The 19,392-nt window shown below is 40.1% G+C and overlaps 1 protein-coding gene across 2 annotated transcripts in view; it reads right to left on the reverse strand.

The window, feature by feature from the left end:
• Positions 1 to 19,392, reverse strand: part of PTPRB (protein tyrosine phosphatase receptor type B) — a 58,834-nt gene that overhangs the window by 34,375 nt on the left and 5,067 nt on the right. For both annotated transcript variants that reach the window (XM_062491197.1, XM_062491196.1), the window contains exons 3-6: positions 14,191 to 14,429; positions 8,695 to 8,971; positions 1,478 to 1,756; positions 881 to 1,138 (exon numbers count right to left, since the gene is read on the reverse strand). In XM_062491197.1, the coding sequence (XP_062347181.1) occupies positions 881 to 1,138; positions 1,478 to 1,756; positions 8,695 to 8,971; positions 14,191 to 14,429 (1,053 nt within the window). The remainder of the gene's footprint in view (positions 1 to 880; positions 1,139 to 1,477; positions 1,757 to 8,694; positions 8,972 to 14,190; positions 14,430 to 19,392) is intronic.

The following is a 19,392-nucleotide window of genomic DNA, read 5'->3' on the forward strand; positions in this document are numbered from 1 at the left end:
AATAACACTCCTTTATTCAAATGCTCCACCAAAAGAAAAGCATAGCCAATAAGAAAAAGAATGCTCCACCAAATGCTCCACCAAAAGAAAAGCCAATATCTTAATTCCTCAGGCTCAGGGCACAGTAGGTACTAAAATGCAGGACCATGCTGTAAGCTATATGGAATGCTTTTATGCCCTAAGAATACCTGTGAGATTTAGATTTTTTTCACCCTACAATAAAAAGAAATAAAAATTTCTGAAGAAACAGAATTAAATTAGTATAATCCCCAGAAAAGCCCAGACAACAGCACTCATCTGCGCATCCTAGACATGTCATTATTTTCACTTAATATTACATTATGTTTACATGATAAGATTTCTGTAGAAGAAATTGCACCTTACTCTTCCCAGAAATTAAGGAGAGAGAAGTTTTGCCTATGTAAGTGTTTTAACATGTTTTTAATTGTACTCTGTAGGATGTCATCATTATCTCTATGACCACAGAACTCCAGCATAAGAAAACATTCCTGAAAAAAATTTCTAAAATTCTAGTTCTGTGAATCAATATTTCTTTGTGAAAAGAAAAAAAATCCCAACAATCCACAAAACCCCATGTCAAACCAACCAACTTTGCAAACAAAACCCCCAAAGAACCCAAATCACCACTTAATTTTAAAGTTCTTAACCTACTTTACATTTTTTTCCACTTCCCTTTCACACTTTTTCTACTTTCATTTTAGTCTCTAAGTTTGTTGCAGTGGTAACTTAGGGAACTAAATAAGCTTATGGTGTCTCTAACTCAGAATACAGATCACTTATTTTTCTGATATGTGTCCTATAATATTATAGGTTATGGCCTTAGCATCTTGTTTTGTTGTGATGAATTCTGAAATCATACCTGTCCTGACTGTTTGAAAACTGCTGCTCTCCAATCCTGCAGCCTGGGTTACTATAGAGAGGTTATATAGGTGGCCTGCTGTAAGTCCTGAAAAAGTATAGGAGGTCACAGAACCTTCCTGGTGAACCTCATGAACTGTTTCATGATTATTCAGTAACAACAGCCTGTAATGATCCACATATCCAGAGCCAGAAGACCATGAAACGTGAATAGTGTCTGTCTTGATGCTGACTTCAATATTTTTCACAGGAGATGGCACTGTTGGTGTAAAAAGAACACATGCTTAAGGCCCAATGGTTATCTCCATTATTTTAGCAATTTTGAATAGATGTACTCTTGGAATATGTTTGGTTTCTTTAGAGTTACTGAAAACCCAACCACAAATACACAATGAAAATGACACTCTATTCTTAGCAAACAATTCTTTATGTCATTCATATTTTATTTCTACTTATAATCAATAGATACTTACATAAACAAATAAGTAAATAAATAGCCATATAGAAGAATTGTACCCATTTGCTAATTTCAAAATTCAGAAGTGCAGAATAGTGTAAGTGTTTTTACTTAGATGAACCACAGGAAAAGAAGTCCTACCAGTGGATCCACTTATGTGAAGTTCTGGGGTAGTCTTATTTCCAGCAATGGCACTGAGGACAATGTTGTATTTATTCCCAGGAATGAGACTGGAAAATGTATTTTCTGTTTTTGAAGTTCTTCCTGGTATGGAGACTTCTTGTATCTTTTTCTTATCACGATCAAATAATACTAGCTTGTACATGTCCACCTTTCCTGAGGAAGGATCCCATTGAACCTGCAAGCTTGTGAGTGTAGTTTTTTCCTTATTAATTACCAAACGAGATGGTGGCAAGGGATCTGCAGTTAGGAGGAAAAAAACCAAAAACAAACAAAAAAACCAAACAGAAAACATAAATCACTTCTTGCTTTGGGTTTGTCTGAAATTTTACACAGCAGCACAAAAAATCTTCCAAATTTCTCCCTTTATCATCATCATTATCATGCTGCCAACACTTTTCAAAAGGTTTTCTTTCTTTTTATGAACACTGTGCACTGGAACCAGTCTACAAGCAAGTCTTGCAGAATTCAGAAGTATTACTTTTATATATTTGTACATACTCACATAGACATACACATAGCAAAACGCTTCCACTGTGGATGTATATTACAAGCTGGGAAAATTTTTGACAGTAAAACTGTAGCAACTTTAATAAGAAACAGCAAACATGTAAACCCAGCAAATTATACTCAGTGCCTCAGTGTAATGTAGCTTTATAGATGGCAGCAACAGCTTTCACTTCCCAGCACTCACCCTAAACACTTAATCAGTTATGGGCATGAGCATTCATACAAATTTAAGGTCAATGATCTTTTGTTTTTAGTGTTAGCTTCAATGACTTCCAACAGATTCTGACAGAATATGCTTCTGCTCTGTTGTAGTACCATTCATATAAATTAAAAAAAAAAATAAACAGTATACTGGATATAGCTTAAGGAACTAATATTGGGATTACTTCTCTGAAACTCTCAATATTCATTATGTTGTTTATTAAGAAGCTCTCCAGTAAAATCACCCGTGAAATAAGATACATTCTAAAGGAAAGGCAACTGACCAAACCTAAAGAATCTGGTTGCTTTCATTCTCCAAGTGTATTTCATCACTCACAAGATTTCATGCAAACCATACAAAATGCATTACATGTTGATGTACTAAGGTATTGATGTTTATGTCTTTCAATAAGGTTAAGCAAATGCTTATTAAGGTGTCATGAAACAACCCAAAGCAGTGAAATTAAGCCTTCATAAGTTGGGATGTTAAAGTTTCCCAACAATTTAGGAATAGATTTGCCTACAAGAGTACACGAGAGTACGCTCTATGCCACTCTTTCCTAGCGTCAGAACAGGAATATAAGGTGCATCCATGCTGAGAACTGTGGTCTCTGCATGAACAGCACCTCAAACACAGAAGAACAAGACTGTTTTTCTAGTGCAGTCATTGCTGCTTGGTTCCCTGAACAAAGGACACGAAAATGTGTCAATCACATAATTTAAAAATGCAATATAAATGCTGAAAAGATGAAGTTGAATCTACCCCTGCCTACAAATATGCAAGTAGGAGTGCCTTAGGAGCCCTTAAGCTGCTTTTTTTTCAAATTCTGGGTGGTGTGGAAGGTTTATGCACTTTCTACAAAGCTCTGCTGAGAACAGAGTAGTGCCAATTTTAGGTGGCATACTTTGTCAATCAAATACATTAGGAATGTCAACGAAGCATCTCCATCCCTGGAAACATTCAAAAACTGACTGGACATGGTCCTGGGCAACCAGATCCAGGTGGCCCTGCTTGAGCTGGAGGCTTGGACCAGATGACGTCCAGAGGTCCCCTCCAAATTCAACCTTTCTGTGACTCTGAAAAATACTGCATCCCTTTGTACCCACGTCACTGCTTAAATTCAAATTCTGTGTTTGGACCACAGAGATGTTAGTGCTCTTCAAAAAAAAAGAGATGAAAATTAAATTAATTTATAAAATTAATCAATAAAATTAACTATGTTTTCTTGACCACTTTCTACAAGGCCAAAATAAATCTACTTAAATCTGAAAAAAAAAGTAATATTAAAAATCAATTCAAAGACCAAGCACATCAAACTTCAGGCCAAATAGTTAAAACTTCATCCAGTTACAGCAACTGAAACATGAGGTTTTAATGAAAAGTGTCAGGAAATCTTAACAATAGGCTTGACTACCAGCTCCACCTATAATATATACTAAGCCACTAAAGACCATTATGTTGGCAAAAGTGAATAGTGGGGGTATAATCTTGTTCCTTGAAGGCAATTGTTCCAAACTGAAAGGTCAGACTTTGGAAGTCAGAAATAAATTCCAGCACTATATATGGTCAGATGCACAGCCAGCTGAAAATGTTTTAATTTGACTGACATTGAGAGAGCAGTCATGATAATTGTCAAGAAGTTTAACCCTCTTTCTGACTAAGTTAGGATAAGGTCGACTGTTCTTTAGTCCTCCAAAAGTAATCACCATTGTCATCTGTATTATTTGTGGAATTTGACAAAAGAAGATATCTGCATTTTTAGAAGCACTTATACTGTCCTGGGTAATCTGTCTTCTAAGGTGCATGAGCAAAGAAGAAAGTTGCGTGCCTAGAAGGTGAAGTTCAGAAATTCAGACTTTATCTAATCTATCTGGTCCAGAAAACAAAACACTCAGTGCTTTGTACATCCGCTAGAACAAAGGAACAATGAGAACTGGGAAGTGCCTGGGCTGAAAGAGCCCTGGATGGAAACAAACACTTAAAAAACCATTTATATTGTTATACAAGTCACTGTTGGCAATGATACAATACTGATATATCACAGAAATAAAATATTTTCATCAAGATATTTTTATACCATTTGACACTATACAAATTAATGTCCCCTGGTCTACAGAGGCATCTTTCAGAAGACTTAATGGTCTTCGAATTATATTGCAACTCCAATTTCACTTTTGGAGAAGAGGATATGCTTTGTGTACACAGACACTGCAGATCCAATTTATAGATATGGCTATGTCAAACTCCAGTGACTTGACTACCAGATACAGCCTGTAGCACAGAGACACACCTGCTTTTCACAGGAGAAAAAAAAAAAAACAACTGGGAGGTATGAGCCCACGACTTAGTAACAGGGAATTCCTGCCAGTCTCAGTCATCTTCCTACCACAGTATCCATTTTTTTCCTAGCTTTCCCTCTTCATAAAACAGTAACCTACTTCATAAGGACTTTCCTGAAAATTAAGTAAAGAGGGTTGATTTCAGTGTCTTTACTAAGCAAAAATATCCATTTCTTTGGGATGATATGCAACTTAGAGAATCTTTAAAACATGGTTATTTAATTTCTTTTTGTACTCTGACTTTGAAACAATGATCATAACCATTACATGATTAAAGATTATAGGATTATACAGCCTATAGTTAGAGCCATGTCATATGTTGTTCCTACAGATGGCTAATAAATCAAATTTGTCCCAAATAATTTGAAATTTACAGGAGTGAACACATGGCCAGGGTATGCTTCTGGCATTTAGAGAGTTACATATTGCAATGAAAGAAACACTCTAACAGTCTGTGTCTAAAAAGATAAAATCCTATCTTCTTTTCATTCAAATATTTATTGGATTTTCTAACAAATTTTTATTTACCTGTTAGTTCTCTCAGTACAGGAGACTTGGATTAGGCAGTAACATAATATAGCACTGCAATATTTTTGTAGACAACTATTTTGAAAATGGCATTTGTAAGTATGTTTTAGAAGACATAGTTGAAAGTGGAGTAATTGCCAAATTGTTCTTTGTGGTTCTCTAGACCAGTATCTCAAATCTGAATTTCAATACAGAATTGAAATTTATAAATTTAACTGTAATTTAGGATCTATTAATATATTACTGCTTTTAACTAGACCTAGTCATTCACTGAAATACAGTTATACTGGTACACAGACATTTGGAGATTCAGAATTCTAAATGTATCTTACTTGAAATCAGGAAAGGCAAAATCCTACCATCTTTCTCCTTACATCAGTTCTTAATCACAGAAATAGTTTTGCTGAAAAAAACAAAGAATATAACATGAAAGGACTGAAAGATGTATATCCCAACTTTATAATGTCAGCAGCATGCTGACTAGTTGTATGGTTTTATGTGCTATTATATATATATATATATATCTTAGAAAAATCCCAACAAATTGTAAATATTAATATGAAGCAAATATACAGACTTGTGCCTACTAACATCTGTAATTTCAGTTTTGCAGTGGAAAATTTATCTGTATCTCGGAGCTGAAAAATGGTGTTATCAGCTTTTTCTTTCTTTCCTATTCTACCAAAATAGCACAAATGTGCCCACTGTGTGTTTCCATATCTATGTATACATGGCTTATGAAGTGGATATGTGACTTCATTTTCCATAATTTTGGATGGAAATTTTAAATTGACAACCCACAGATGGAAATTTCTTGAGTAAAGACAGTCACTTCAGAGGACTAGTGTAGATTCTTGTACCACTATTTCACACATTATTAGACTTTAGATCCATGTATCCACAAGTGAAATAGAAGCTGCTTCTCTACAAAAACATTCACAAGGGTGAATTTGGTGTTACTTGAGAGTTTATGGAATCTTGGTGAGCTGCACAGTTATTCTACTGGAATATCAAACTTGCAAACAAAACAGACCATGATTTTAATGTGACATTGTATAGTCAAAAGGTCAATTTGGTCCTCTCCAAACTTTTACATTGCCACTGCAACTGTGGCATGCATTATTCTATTCTTTCACTGTAAATCCCTAGTTAGAAAAGATCACACTCAAAATTTAACCAAATGTTTTGGATTTTATGTGCTTAGCTACTCAGGTACTTTGTAAAAGAAATCTGATGAAAACTAAACTCAGAACTGGCACACAAAAGTTTTTACAGGATTGAATATGAGCAAAAAGCTACTTTGTGAACTAGGTATATAAACAAATCTGCAACTTTCTCATGTGTATTTATTGTATCAAGATGACACAGGTGTTCAAACACCTTTTTGCAAGAAAAAACCCTTATGAGATGGGATTCCTTTCACTTCAACCAACTACACTACAGGTTCCTGGTCTAACCTAACCTCCTTTGATAGCCAGTAGAGAGAGCACTTTCAATGGACAGCTTAGACCATTTTCCTTAGCTAAAGAGCTCGGGAAAGGAACCTCACTGAGTACCAAGGTCAGAGATCATGGTTTTAGATGGCCCATGATAGCTCAGTTCCACTGCCATTGAAACTGGTGAAAATTTTGTTTACAAGATGGCTGGAAAGACTGTTTATACTTCCATATTCACAAGACAATTTCCAGGAACACACGCCTATAGGCACTCAGGCTCAGTAGGTAGTAAACTAAAACTACTGTCATCAAGCTACAAAGGAACAGGTGAAAACAAGCTTCCATGATACTAGCTTAAAATGCTACCCCTGGTGGAAACATAAGAGGAATAATCCTTCCTCGTTCTGCATTGAAAAGCTTATTATGGACAATACAACATGGGTTATTAACAGGCATAATTTAGAAAAGTTCTTCAGAAAAAAACGAAAGACAAATTTAAGGGGTAATTGTGTATTTTGAACACCACCAAGCAATTCAGCTCAAGGAAAGCAAGGAACCACTGTGAAATCTGAGTGGCTCTCTGCAGGAAACATTCATGGCTCCTCTAGTCTTATTTCATGCTTTTGACTGATCTCTGCTATGCAAAATCCACTCCAACTATGGTATACCAATTTTAAGTATTTCAACTTGAACTTTAATCAGACTTTTCACTTTGATGTCAGCTACATAACAGGACTAATGATCAGCTGCTTCCAAAAACTTTCATCTTACAGCCTTGAAAAACCTATTTAGTGACTAAAAAGTCATAAATGGCATGTACAAGCTTCTGTGTTAATGGTTGTGCATTAATAAAAATGTGCTATAAAGTGGTATCTTCTATACTTCTATGCAAATGTTCAATAGACCTTTACCATACAAAATTTATGGTGATTTATATCTGTCTCTCTGATAATGGCTCATCTATTCTTTAAATTTTCACATTACATGTTATCAATATTAAAAACAATCAGCATGATGCACAACAAACTTAAATCACTGTCTGCATGGAAACTATTACTCATTTTTACCAACTGACATGACTTGTGTTTAGTGTATAGCTATGACACAAGCAGACTTGTCCATGGATTTTTTTTTTAACTAGAGCTACCACAGCAAATTAATGGAGAGTATTTAGTGCATTTGTATGGTTAATGCAGAAAAAAGGCTCTGACAGAAAGCGACACCTCTGAACGGGTAATTGTGAAGTATTTGGCTGCTATAATCCTCAATACTAATATTAAAATACCTCTCTAAAACTAATACCTTAGGAGCAAATCAGAGAGGCACTTAATTTTTATTAAAAATTTTAATTTTTATTAAAAGACTTTATTTAAGACATCTCTGTTTTGGGTCTTGAACTACTGCCTTTAAGAGGTTGAACAATATTATATTTTATCATCTTAAAAAAAGCACAAATACAGCTAGAAGAGGCCAATTGTGCCACTGCAGCTGTTGTCATTCAGTGTTGTCTATTGCTTTACAGATGAACTGTTCACATGCCCAGACAAACAGGAATGCAGAAAGGGTGCTTTCCTTGGCAGCCCTCTGTCAGGCTGCTGGACCATTTCTACAGCCAGTCATGGATGTGTCACTGTAAGTGCTCTGCACACAGCTGTAAATCATAACACCTCCCTGGTGATATCCAAGGAAAACATATAAGAAGGAAGTTTCAGCCTTACTTTCTGACTTTTAGATTCTGGTTAGACAGAATAAAAGTATGGAAATGAGCTGAAACAGTAAGTTATCCTTAAAGAAGGCTAATCTGCTATGAAATAGACTATGTTTTAAACAGGGTAAATAAACTGTCAATTGAGGAACTATGACAACAATATGTCTGCATGAGCACAAAGGATGCTAAGGGCGACTACAAAAAAAAAATACTGACTTAATATCTTCGCAGCACCTTCTTTCAAACCTGCTGGGTTAACTGCCGGCAGTAGTTACTTCTGGTAGCGGGCTAAATAGAATTTAAGCGCAGGGCAGCTGCGCTCAGCAAACACTGTCCGCTTGTAGTAGCTGTGAAAGCATCGCTCTCCTCCTCCTCTTGGAGCCGGCAGAAGCAAGGGGAAGGGAAGGAAAAGCGCGGCGTCCCTCCCCGCGCACCTGCCGTGCCCGCGCCCGTACCTGTCTGCAGGGAGATGTTAAGAGCCTCGCCGCCGGCCAGCGGCTCGATGCGCAGGTGGTACCAGGTCCCGGCCTCCAGGTCCCGCAGGGTGCAGCCGTAGGTGCCGTTGCCCTCGGGGTCGGGCTGGCAGCCGGCCGCCTTCCCGTCCTCGGAGTGCCCGCTCAGGCTGAAGTTGCAGGCGCGGCCCGCGGTGCCCCAGCGCAGCCGAACGCTCTGCCCGGCGACGCTCCGCTCCGTCAGGTTGGCGCTGCATCCCGCCGCCTGCCCCGGCGCGGCCTGTGGAGAGCGGGGAGAGCGCTGAAAGACCCGCCAGTACCCCCGGGCTCAGCCCCCAGCCCCGTCCCCGCGCCGTGCCGGTGCGGGGCGAACCTGCCCGTGTTCCCCAGGCCCGCCCGCGACCTGCGAGGGGCGACCCTACACCGCCCGTCTACTCCCGGCCGCTCACCTTGGTAAGGGCCAGCGCCGTCCACAGGGCGAATCGCGCTCCATAGCTCAGCATCGCCGACAGTTTTTAACCCCAAAAACCCTCTCGGGGAGGGGAAAAGGGGAAGGGGTCGGCGGGGTTGGGGGATCCGAAGAAGCGAAGTGGCGGCGGCGGGCCCCGGGGGCCCCCGCTCCCCGCCGGGCTCCGAGCCCTGTGCCGGGCCGCCCGCCTGATGCATGCGCTCGGGGCTGCCCCGGGCGCCGAGCCGCCTCCCTGACACCGGCCTGGGCTGGGGGGGCTGCCCGCCCGCGGCTGAGGAGGAGCGGAGGAGGCGGGGGAGGCGACCGCCGCTTCCCACGCTGCCATTCTGACCCGGGCTGACTCTCCCGGAGCCCTTCCCGCCGACTTCCGCAATCAAGAGGCGATTTCCTCGCGTCTCGCTGCGGGGGGCGAAGCTCGGCGAGTCGGGACCTGCAGCCCACCGGGCAGCCCACCGGCCCCGGGGTGCCGCCCCTCTCTCCTTAAGGATCCCACCTTCCTCCCAGCTGCTCTCCCACCCCAGCTCCTTTCCTTCCTCACCGCTTCCTCCTCGTGTCGGTTTTCCCCTGTCTCTTGTCCTCCCGAGCGTTCCCTCGGCGCACGGGGCCCTTCAGCGGTGCCGCTCCTGGGGGCAGCACTCTTGTCTCGCCCTGGCTGCGCCTCACTTGGCGCTGCCTTGGCTCAGGGTTGCATCGCCTCACAATGTCCTCTTGCCTCTGCCCCACCTCGCAGCCGCCTTGTCTCATTTTGGTCTTGCCACAGTCCCATCGTGCCTCTTGCCTGCCTTACCCTCACAGCCACCTTGCCTCCTGTGGCTCCTTTTTCTCCTGCCTGCCACTCCTTTCGGCCTCGTGCTTGTTTCATTCCACAGCCACCTCATCTCACATGCCTGCTCTTCTCACACCTGCCACCCTTCACAGCCATCTTGCTTCCTGGCCCACCCTCCTCTTGGCCTCAGCTATCAGTAGCCCACCACTCCAGCTCCCGTGTCCCAAACTGATCATTTTAAGGGTTAACCACAGACCACCAAAGCCACCATTCTCTCCCTGGCCATATAGCACTGCAAACAGAGACCTTGTATCCAGGAGAGCCCAGCAGAGCCCAGCTCTGAACTCCTCCTGCCTGCAGCAGCAGAGTCTGTCTGTAAGTGGCCAAGTCTTCTCCCTTTTCAGTTTCAACTTGTGCCATCTAAACAATTCTTTCCCACATGCTCTGAATAACTCCTAAGCTAAAATTACACACACCATGGAAAGCAAGAAAGTCTCCCTGTTTTCAAACTGCGCAATAAAGTTCCGTGCAACTCCAAGTTGGCTACTGCCAAAGCAAAAACTTTCAATTTCTGTCATGCATTCCCATTTCCTTCTTGTTTAAATTTCAGCCTCCCAAAACTCGCATGTAAGTGTGTATGTGGGGAGACAGAAGCATTTTGCACCTTCAGATGTTCAAATACACAATAGAAGCCATGGACTGAATTTGGGGGTGCACAAAAGAGAAGGAAATGGATATTTTACTTCAATGAGAATGGCATTTTTCTGCATATTTCTGTACTGCATTATGCATGTGGGATTTTAATTTTTAAAAGCAGTACTTCAAGCAAGTTCAACACCATCTCTGCATCACTTTTGCCCTCTTTGAGGAAGAAAAAGGTTCTAGATTACAAACATTAGTCTGCCTTCTTGGGGAGCTGCTGCTCTGGGATTTTTCTGGCACCAGATTGTCAAACGAGATACAAATATGTGAAAAACCTTAGCTCTCCTTCTTCTGTTCTGAAATCAAAAGTCTGAGCACTCAAGGGTGTTATCTGCACTTACAGAAAACAATCAGTCGCAGTGGAGCCCCGTGCCTGGTCCTAGGGACGTGCACTGAAAGTGTTGTGCTGTACTCTGCAAAGTTGACGATACTAACTTTATGACCACTGCCTTAAGTGACAATATAAATCTGTGTTGGTTATTATGTAATTTTCAAGCCCATTCCTTGATCAAGCCCATTCCAAGATCTCCCTGGGAAGAGATGTTTTACATACTTCAGACAGAAGGAGGAACCAAACCCCAAAGAGCTAGCACATGGACAATCACATCATTGATGGCAAACACAAGGTGTCTTTCTTAGACTTAAACTGGGACTAAAATGAGATAGATGTCTTGTAATGATTTAAGGTGAGACTTTTACAGTGTGATTTCTTCTTTAGGTCATCGTGTTTTTTGGGCTTAACAGCATAAACTGCACCAACACTTTTCCATCACTGAAGAAGTGCAAATCTGAAGGCTTATTGGCATGTTTGGATTACTTCAAAACCCTGTCTGAAAATTAAAACATTCAGGGTTATGTGCCTTTTCTTGAAAAGGATCTCACATTATTCTAAGGATTTTTGAAAACATCCATGACCTGAACTTGCAGGGAAGATATAATTTGGATATTTAGATGTAAGTTATATAAGTAGATGTAATAAGTAAAAGGAAAAAGAAGCATAAACAACACTGCAAACTTAAAATTCAAGGAAAAAAAGTGAAACCTATCATAAGCAGAACTTAAAGACTTTTGGAAATAAATACCTGTTTGTCTGTTCTAGCTAGCATAAGATAGTTTGTGGAGGAAAATTGTATTACTTCTTCTCAGAAGTGCTCATAATACAGAAGTTCCTACTTTATTACTCTTATTCTTGCTATATATTTTTTTTTTTTAATTAGTAGGAAAGTACTGGTTTATTACAGGTTTTGAGACTTGCTTCTGTATGTTATCCAGCAAAAGTTGCTACACCCGTAAGGTCTGACACAGATACCTATGACAGCACTGGAATAAAACATGAGGGGTCCACCATTCACTGGTAGCAATATATTTATATAGAATAGCCAACATAACACAAGTAATTATTTCCAGACTGGTATTGAATAAATGGGCTTTTAGTAAATCAGCAGTCACACAGCCTTTAACACTTACTGACCTGTGTGGCAAGCCAAGAAACTAATTAAACTGAAAAAAGAACTGGAAGTGAGTTTTGGGAGTTGCCGGACGTGTCTCTAATAGCAGGCTCCAAAGTCCCTTTCAGACACTTTCCCAAGGTTTCCTGACTTTTTTTTTCTTTTAACACCAACCTCTCTGTCTCTCTAATCAAGAGGAAATGGGCTTTGCATAGCTTTTGTCAAGGATTCAAAGTGCAAGCTGCAGTTTTACTTGAAATCCAAGGCAGCTCTAAACTAAACATTTTGTTCAATTGAAATGTCACTATTGTCCCCCCCCCAAAATGGGTATGTGCAGAGCCAAATAGCAACATGGCTTTACTTCTGCAAACAAGAGGCCCCAGCCTAGGCAAATGCAGTTCATAGAAAGTATTGTCTTCCTCACAACAATACTCAGCACTTAGTCTACGTGTTTTCAAAGTACTGTGTTAAATCCAGTTAATCCTTTAAACAACCCTGAAGTTTGACAAAAAAAGTTTTAAACTCCATTCTAAAGACTGGTAAACAGAGATGGAGGCCAAAGATTTTATCTGTCTAATTTGGTATATCTAGATTCAAGTGTCTAGAGCCAATTGGAGGCTACAAACAAAAGCTATTACTGATTTTTCTTTTGTAGATATGCTTAGACAGTTTATCTGTCCAGACATAAAACAGAATTCTGGTTTGAAAGTTTTGACCTAAGCAGCTTGCTAAGTGCAAATTATGTGATTCAGGAGGTAAAATGGGGTAGACACACAAGAGAGAGTAGTTTCTGTTAAAATGGTGCCATTTCTTTTGCTTTGATAAGATTATGTAATAGCAGAAGTAGTAGTGCTGGAGGCAGTTTGGATAATACCTGATTTTATAGGACATTTCCACTTGGAGGAACAAGTACTCTGTGCAGGATGTATGCAAATGAACAAGGGCTTGGGGAAATAAGCTCAGCCTGTATGCATCAAGCCTGAGAGATCATGTTTTAAAAGAACTGCATCAGCTGTGGAATGGGGTGCAGTGCATCCATCCTTGGCTCAGTCCCCTCCCCTCATCAGCATCAGAACAGTGGTGTTAGGCTTCATAAACCATCAATTTTATGGACCCAGATACTGTCCACAGCCTTCCCAAACATAAAACACGCTTCTTAGTCTTATCCACTTCAACATATAGTAGTAACTGAAACATGTTTGCCTGCCCCAATACATTGAGTGTAGTGTGGTCTCCTGGAAGATAAGACACGGAATTTAGAGGTGTTCACTTCTAAACCACTAAATGATCATAGTAACACAGTGACCAATAATGAACTTCATGCTTTAATTCTAACTGCCTGTACACATTTTGCCAGTGGTGATTCCAGATTTGCTCTCAGATTACTGAACTGAGTCTTGCAGAAAAGGAAGACTGGAAATTGATTTGGTGTAAATGGCCTGCCATGTGCTCCTTCTACAGCTGGAACTGGCAGTCCCGTTCATCTTCTCTGCCAGGGCTGTTTGTGGTCAGACAGAGCAGAGACCAAGAAGTGTTTGTGTGTTTCCACTCTGCCTATCACCCAGCAGATAACCTGACCATGGCCAAGGCCAGGGTACCTTTTGAGGCCAGTTAAAGCATTTGGATCTCTCTTGCTTTGATCTGTAAACAATGTATGTAATTATCTGTAAATAAGGTTATTGCATACTGTAATTCTTAGCATGTAATTAGACCTAGACCCTCACATCATGCAACAAGCAATACCAGAGCCCAAGTCACTGAGAGCAGATACCCAGACTCCTGTGGGTCCTGCCACATCCAGGAGCTTTCCATTGCTTCTCAAATATCCTGATAATTTCCCTTGAACTTTCCCCAATGCAACATGTGCACCAGGATTGGGCTATACATAAGTGGCAGAATTTTTCTGCAGCTAGGTTTCTAGCAAAGGACACTGTCAGCATGAACATCAAAACAAAGCATGCCACCAAGAAAAGAGCAAAGCTTAGTCCTGTAGCTACTTTTTTCAGGTTTTGGTTTGTTGTTATTTTTAAGCCCACAAAAATCCACTTGTAATAGCTATCAGGCTCCACAGAGTGGAGCAGGCTTAATAAAAATCAGTAATTCTTCTGTCTTACCTCTTCTGTAGTGCTAGAGTACTGAAGAGTGGTTGTTGGAATCCAGGTTTTCTCTGTTACTGCAGATTTCAAGTCAAAGTAGAGGTTTTCAAGGGGGTTTTTACTGAAGTGTTCAGTCACATTTCTGATGAACATCTCTGTGCTACTCTTCAACACATTTTCAGGCCTAGAAGTAACAGCATATGAAGAGGGGGATGTAGTTCTAGTACCCCACACAGAAGTGTCTGCATCTTGGAGATCTACGACAAAGGAAAATTATTAAAATCAGATCTACATTTTTATAAACAATTAATTCAATTCAATAAATGTGGCTGATACAACTTCCAAGTAGTTTAAGTGCATCTATCAGTTCTATAGGTTTTTTGTTTTCAGTACAAATGTGGTTTTGCATCAATACCAAGGCCTGCAAAACACAACCAGAAAAAAAATAAATTAATGTCCCTGAACACTCATACAATTCTTTTTAAATGTAGTCTGTCAGAGATTCTGAAGGGAGGGGAAAAGTTGTGCTTTGTCATTAACAGTGCAATGTTTTTCACTTCCAACTTTTCCATTTGCTTGTATCTATCAAAATGACACACAGTATCAGCTTTATATTGTCAGCCCTCTCACCTCCTTTTTTAAGTGCATGAGCCAGATTCTCACCTGCCTTTGTTGGTGTAAGTTTAAAACATGGCTTTGCTCAGTATAATTTTTCAAAACTACTTATTCAAGATTTTTTTCTCAACATATGTATTTGAGGTAAGTTCCTTGTGCTCACATGAACATTTCTCTTGCTTTCTAAAATCAGTCCTATTCAGACCCCATGCTAATCCCTGACTGTTGCCTTCCCATGGCTCAGCTAATGATCTATTACTTAACTGAAGTATCTGCAAATATGACAGTGGATTTGCTTTTTTAGTCACGTATCCTTCAGAGAAAGCCAACATTGCAATTAGAGCTCAGGAAAGATTTTACTACACATTTTTCCTCCACATTTTCCAGGCTCTTCCTCCCATCGGTATGTATTTAATATCCTTTCTTTGTGGCAGTGAGGGCAGGGTTCAAGTTATGGTGGCCTCTACATCTGGTAGCATCACATTTCAGCTAAACTATTGGAATTACTCACTGGCCCCTTCCCACAAAAAGCTGCCCTGCCATTGCTGCAACACAGCTAGTGTGTTTTGGCTCGCTGCCCAAGACACTTTGTCTGTCCTTGAACTGGGGTCTCCAGCACGACAGAACCTTGTTTTGCTGCTGAGCCACTGGGCTGGTTGCCATCTATAACAATTTTAGCTCACAAATCCTTTAAAAACAAAGTAGTGACTGGGTTAAATTGCAGCAGAAGCTTTCAAATGCAATTACTTGGCATGTAGTTATGATGTCTTAGCTGGGCAATCTGTGATTACCTCTTGCCCAAAGGAGCAGTGGGTGAGTTTCCATAAAATCAACATTATCAGGTTTTTCTTGTATATGTGGAAATATATATGTTAACATATTAATGTAAAGAAATTTGCAGCACTCTGATTTGAACAGAAAAGTGAGATTTTCAATCCCTAGTAGGAGACATTTTCCATACAAGTGTTTGTTGTGCTTGACAGCACGGTGTGTTCACCTGATGCATGGTTCTGGAACTTTTTGAAAAGTAGTGGTTTACTGGAGAGGTTTGGTATCCAGAGTAGATGTTTTCCTTCCTTTTATCTAACTGCGCTTCACTGGAAATTAAAAAAAAAAATAAAAAAAATCCAAGTCTCCATTAAATTACAAAAAAATTCTGATCAAATATTTTTCCAAGTAAAGGCAGTGAAAACAACACTACAGATCTAATTCTTTCTTACACTTGTGCAAAGCGTTTTATGGAAACCTCAGGTCTTATCCAACTCTGCATGATCATCTTCACGCTGCTGCCTTTGCAGAACTCCCTGTAGAGAGCCTGAGGTGCAGAATCTGCTGTGGTTCCATGTCACAAAACTTCATGGTTCCCACCAAGATGGGAACCTTGTGCTCAAACTGTCATCAGCTGCTGCAACAAACCCATGAATTGACACAAGTCCAGACACTCTAGATTTCAAGTCAGTCATCATTCCTGGAGATCTCCTATTAGTTGTGGGTCTCTGAAAGTCTACATTAGTCAACTAAAAATCCTAGCCTCGAGGACTTGGAAAGAGCTCTATGTCTCTCAGATGTTTCTGAGTTCAGCAAGAAGTAGAACTTACTGATAGCATGAAAAAGGTATATCTGCAGTCATCAGTTGCTCAGGAAAAAAAGACCACACAGTTGGGTTCCTAAATATATATTTACACACCCAACATGCAAACACACTAAAAGAAAAAAATCTTAATTTATAAACAAATAGTAGTGATTCCAGCAGGAAAACGTTTGCATTCCAGTGCAATTGTGCTTTAGGACAGCTGGTCCTCCATGAAAAGGAAGCTGGTGGTGTCAGTGACATTTATGGGACTCAGCAGCCAGGGAATAACTAGCATTCTGAGGGGAGCTGAGGGGAGAGCCTAACTGTCCTGGAAGCAAAACACTTAGTCCTCAGCAAAGTTCCACCATCCCACAGAAGTTCCATGAACAAGCATTTGATCATTGCATGACCCCACCTTTCTTGTTAAGCTTTGGGCTACTCTGGGTTTCCAGCTAAAGGATCTTTTCCAGAAAATACTGGTTATAGTCTGTTACCTGTAACCTATGGATGGAATTGACTTGTGTATTGCACTATGCCATACTGGAACTTCAGATATATGTGCCAGTATTTTTCATATATCCTACAGTGGACTGACTAATGGGGTTCATATCTGTTACCCACTATCAGAAACTCATAATCCACATTTATATTCTGAGTAAAACCACAATTGTGATCCTAGCATAAGGACCCTCATAGCCCTTCTTCAGTAGCAGGCACCTAAAAAAGAAAGCTGCATATTGTATGACCCATGTAGCAGATTTCTACACAACTGGAGTTCCAAATTTTTTAACCAGAAAAATATCACCTCCTCTCTGGACATCACATAAATCTCAGCAGTGGTATTTTTCAGATGCCTGTAGCATTGTTCCAGCAGCCTCTGTGAAAATCAGTCATATAACTGTTCTTGGGAACAGAACAGCAGCACTGACATTGATGATCACTGGTGGCTGCATGATATACAGTGTGTGAACATAATATTGTAATAATCAGTAGCACACCTAGGAGAAATGATGATGCTCTGACTAACTGCATATTTCATCCACTGGGTGTACTGCAAACCACATCCACTCACACAGCAGCAGGCTGCTTACAAGAAGGGACTTCCATACATTTGCATGTATGAAGAGCAAAAGTGCTGGTTAATTGTCAAGAACTGAGAGCCCTACAGTGGTGCTTTCAGCCTTAGCTGAGCTGGCACAGTGCAGATTTCTGAAATAGCTTACATTTTACAGATCTGCCTACTATATTAGAGCACAGTTTCAGAAAACTGAGGCTGAACTGCTAGTGAAACATAATTGAATCAGATACTTAGTGTATAAGATACAAAATACTCTGTAAGAGTGCATCTAACTCACTGCAAGACTTGAAACAAGAAGGGGTTGCTTTAAAATCTCTTTATGTGCAGGACAAAATGAATTATCTTTTTAGTTGTCTAACTACTTGTAAAAAAAAAAAGGGTAATTCAGATTTGTGTTGTATGTAGGAGTATGACAGAAGAACAAAATCCACTAAATGTTCTTTCTTTCCCATTCAATGTGACTTTTAAAACCTGCAAAATCTGTGCTGCTTGAAAATTTTTACCTTCTTTATTTGAATGTTGTAGAAATTAGTATCTCCTTTGTATTTTATGCCAGAGAGGTGTCTCCAAACTCCAGTCTAATACTGAGCTGCTCTTTTACTTGCTTCTTTTTGAAATGCTGATGTAGCCACTGAAAGGTTCTTACAGCATCAGCAGTAGCAGAACATCCATGTAGCTATGACGATAACACCATTGATGCCCCAGGCCCATTTCTGACACTATGGGTAGTTCCAGCTCACCTTGAAGTGAGGTTTTGGCCACTGGAAGGGCATCTAGACTCCGTTAACTTCATGGTTTGCACCTCTACTGAAGAGAGCTCAAGTACTCAGGAATTATGTAGTTCTTGGTTTAGTTGCCTAAACCTAGTGGAATCTGAACTGCCCTAGGGCATCTGAGGCATCTGCCAAGGGCTCTCATGACACTCATGGGAGACCTATGTCTTTCTGGGCTGGCAGCCAGAGATTAGGTGGAATATTGTGGAGCATCTCAAATGACAAAAAGCAGCTTGTTGAGATAAGTGAAGTAATCCCTTCCTTCAGGCACCTACATTTAGACACCTAGAAGTTCAAACCCACCCCAGCTTCTACATGAAGTGCATACAAAACAAAGGGAGAGAATGTAATAATGAAAAATACCAGTATAGTTGTTTGGAATTGGTGTCTTTGTTAGCACTAGCAGAAGATGAAGTCATAAAGCAGGACTTGTCTGATTGCTCTGGGAAGCTGTGCCTATTGTTCCATTTTTTCTTTATGGAAGTAGCTGAGCTGGTTTTGCTCTATATTCTTTGTGCTGTGACTTACTGAGAATTTGAAAATTTACAAAACCCAGAGACTTAGGCTACACTGCAGATTTCTCCATTTCTTTTTAGAAAATCTAAACCCACATTTATCTTTGAGCTTCTACCAGTGTGCCATTGGATTGTGTACAAGGTCTTGTAATTATGTCCAAGGATCTGACATTGATGCCCCTCTTTGTCCAGGTGGAGCTCAACAAAAGTAGTCAGCCATGTATTTCTTTGACCAAACAAAGGAGATTTAAGTAATTTTTGATATTTCATGGGTTCACATAGATGTTAGCAAACTCTTATACTTACAAAACCCTATAAAATAACTTGGAGAGATTAAAATGAATTTCAGTGAATATATTTTAGGAAAAATGTTTTGAGTCAACCTAAAGGTGGAATGAAAATATTGTTTATCACTGTTCTAATTTATCCTCAAGAAAATTGTAAATGTTACACAAAATATCACAATCAGTGGTGAACTTACGGATGGATTATTGCAGTATCTAAAAAAACACTAAAAGTGTGGAAAGCTTTAAATCTAAAGGTATTTAATTTACACTATTTCAAAAATAGGTAAGAGTTGCTGCCTTTTCTTTGCTTCTGCCACCTTTCTTTGGTGCTTTTCCACCTCCCCAAGAGTCCTAAGAAGGTGTATGAGTCTTCCCTTCC

Source organism: Cinclus cinclus, chromosome 4 (assembly GCF_963662255.1).
Source record: "Cinclus cinclus chromosome 4, bCinCin1.1, whole genome shotgun sequence".
Lineage (NCBI taxonomy): Eukaryota > Metazoa > Chordata > Aves > Passeriformes > Cinclidae > Cinclus > Cinclus cinclus.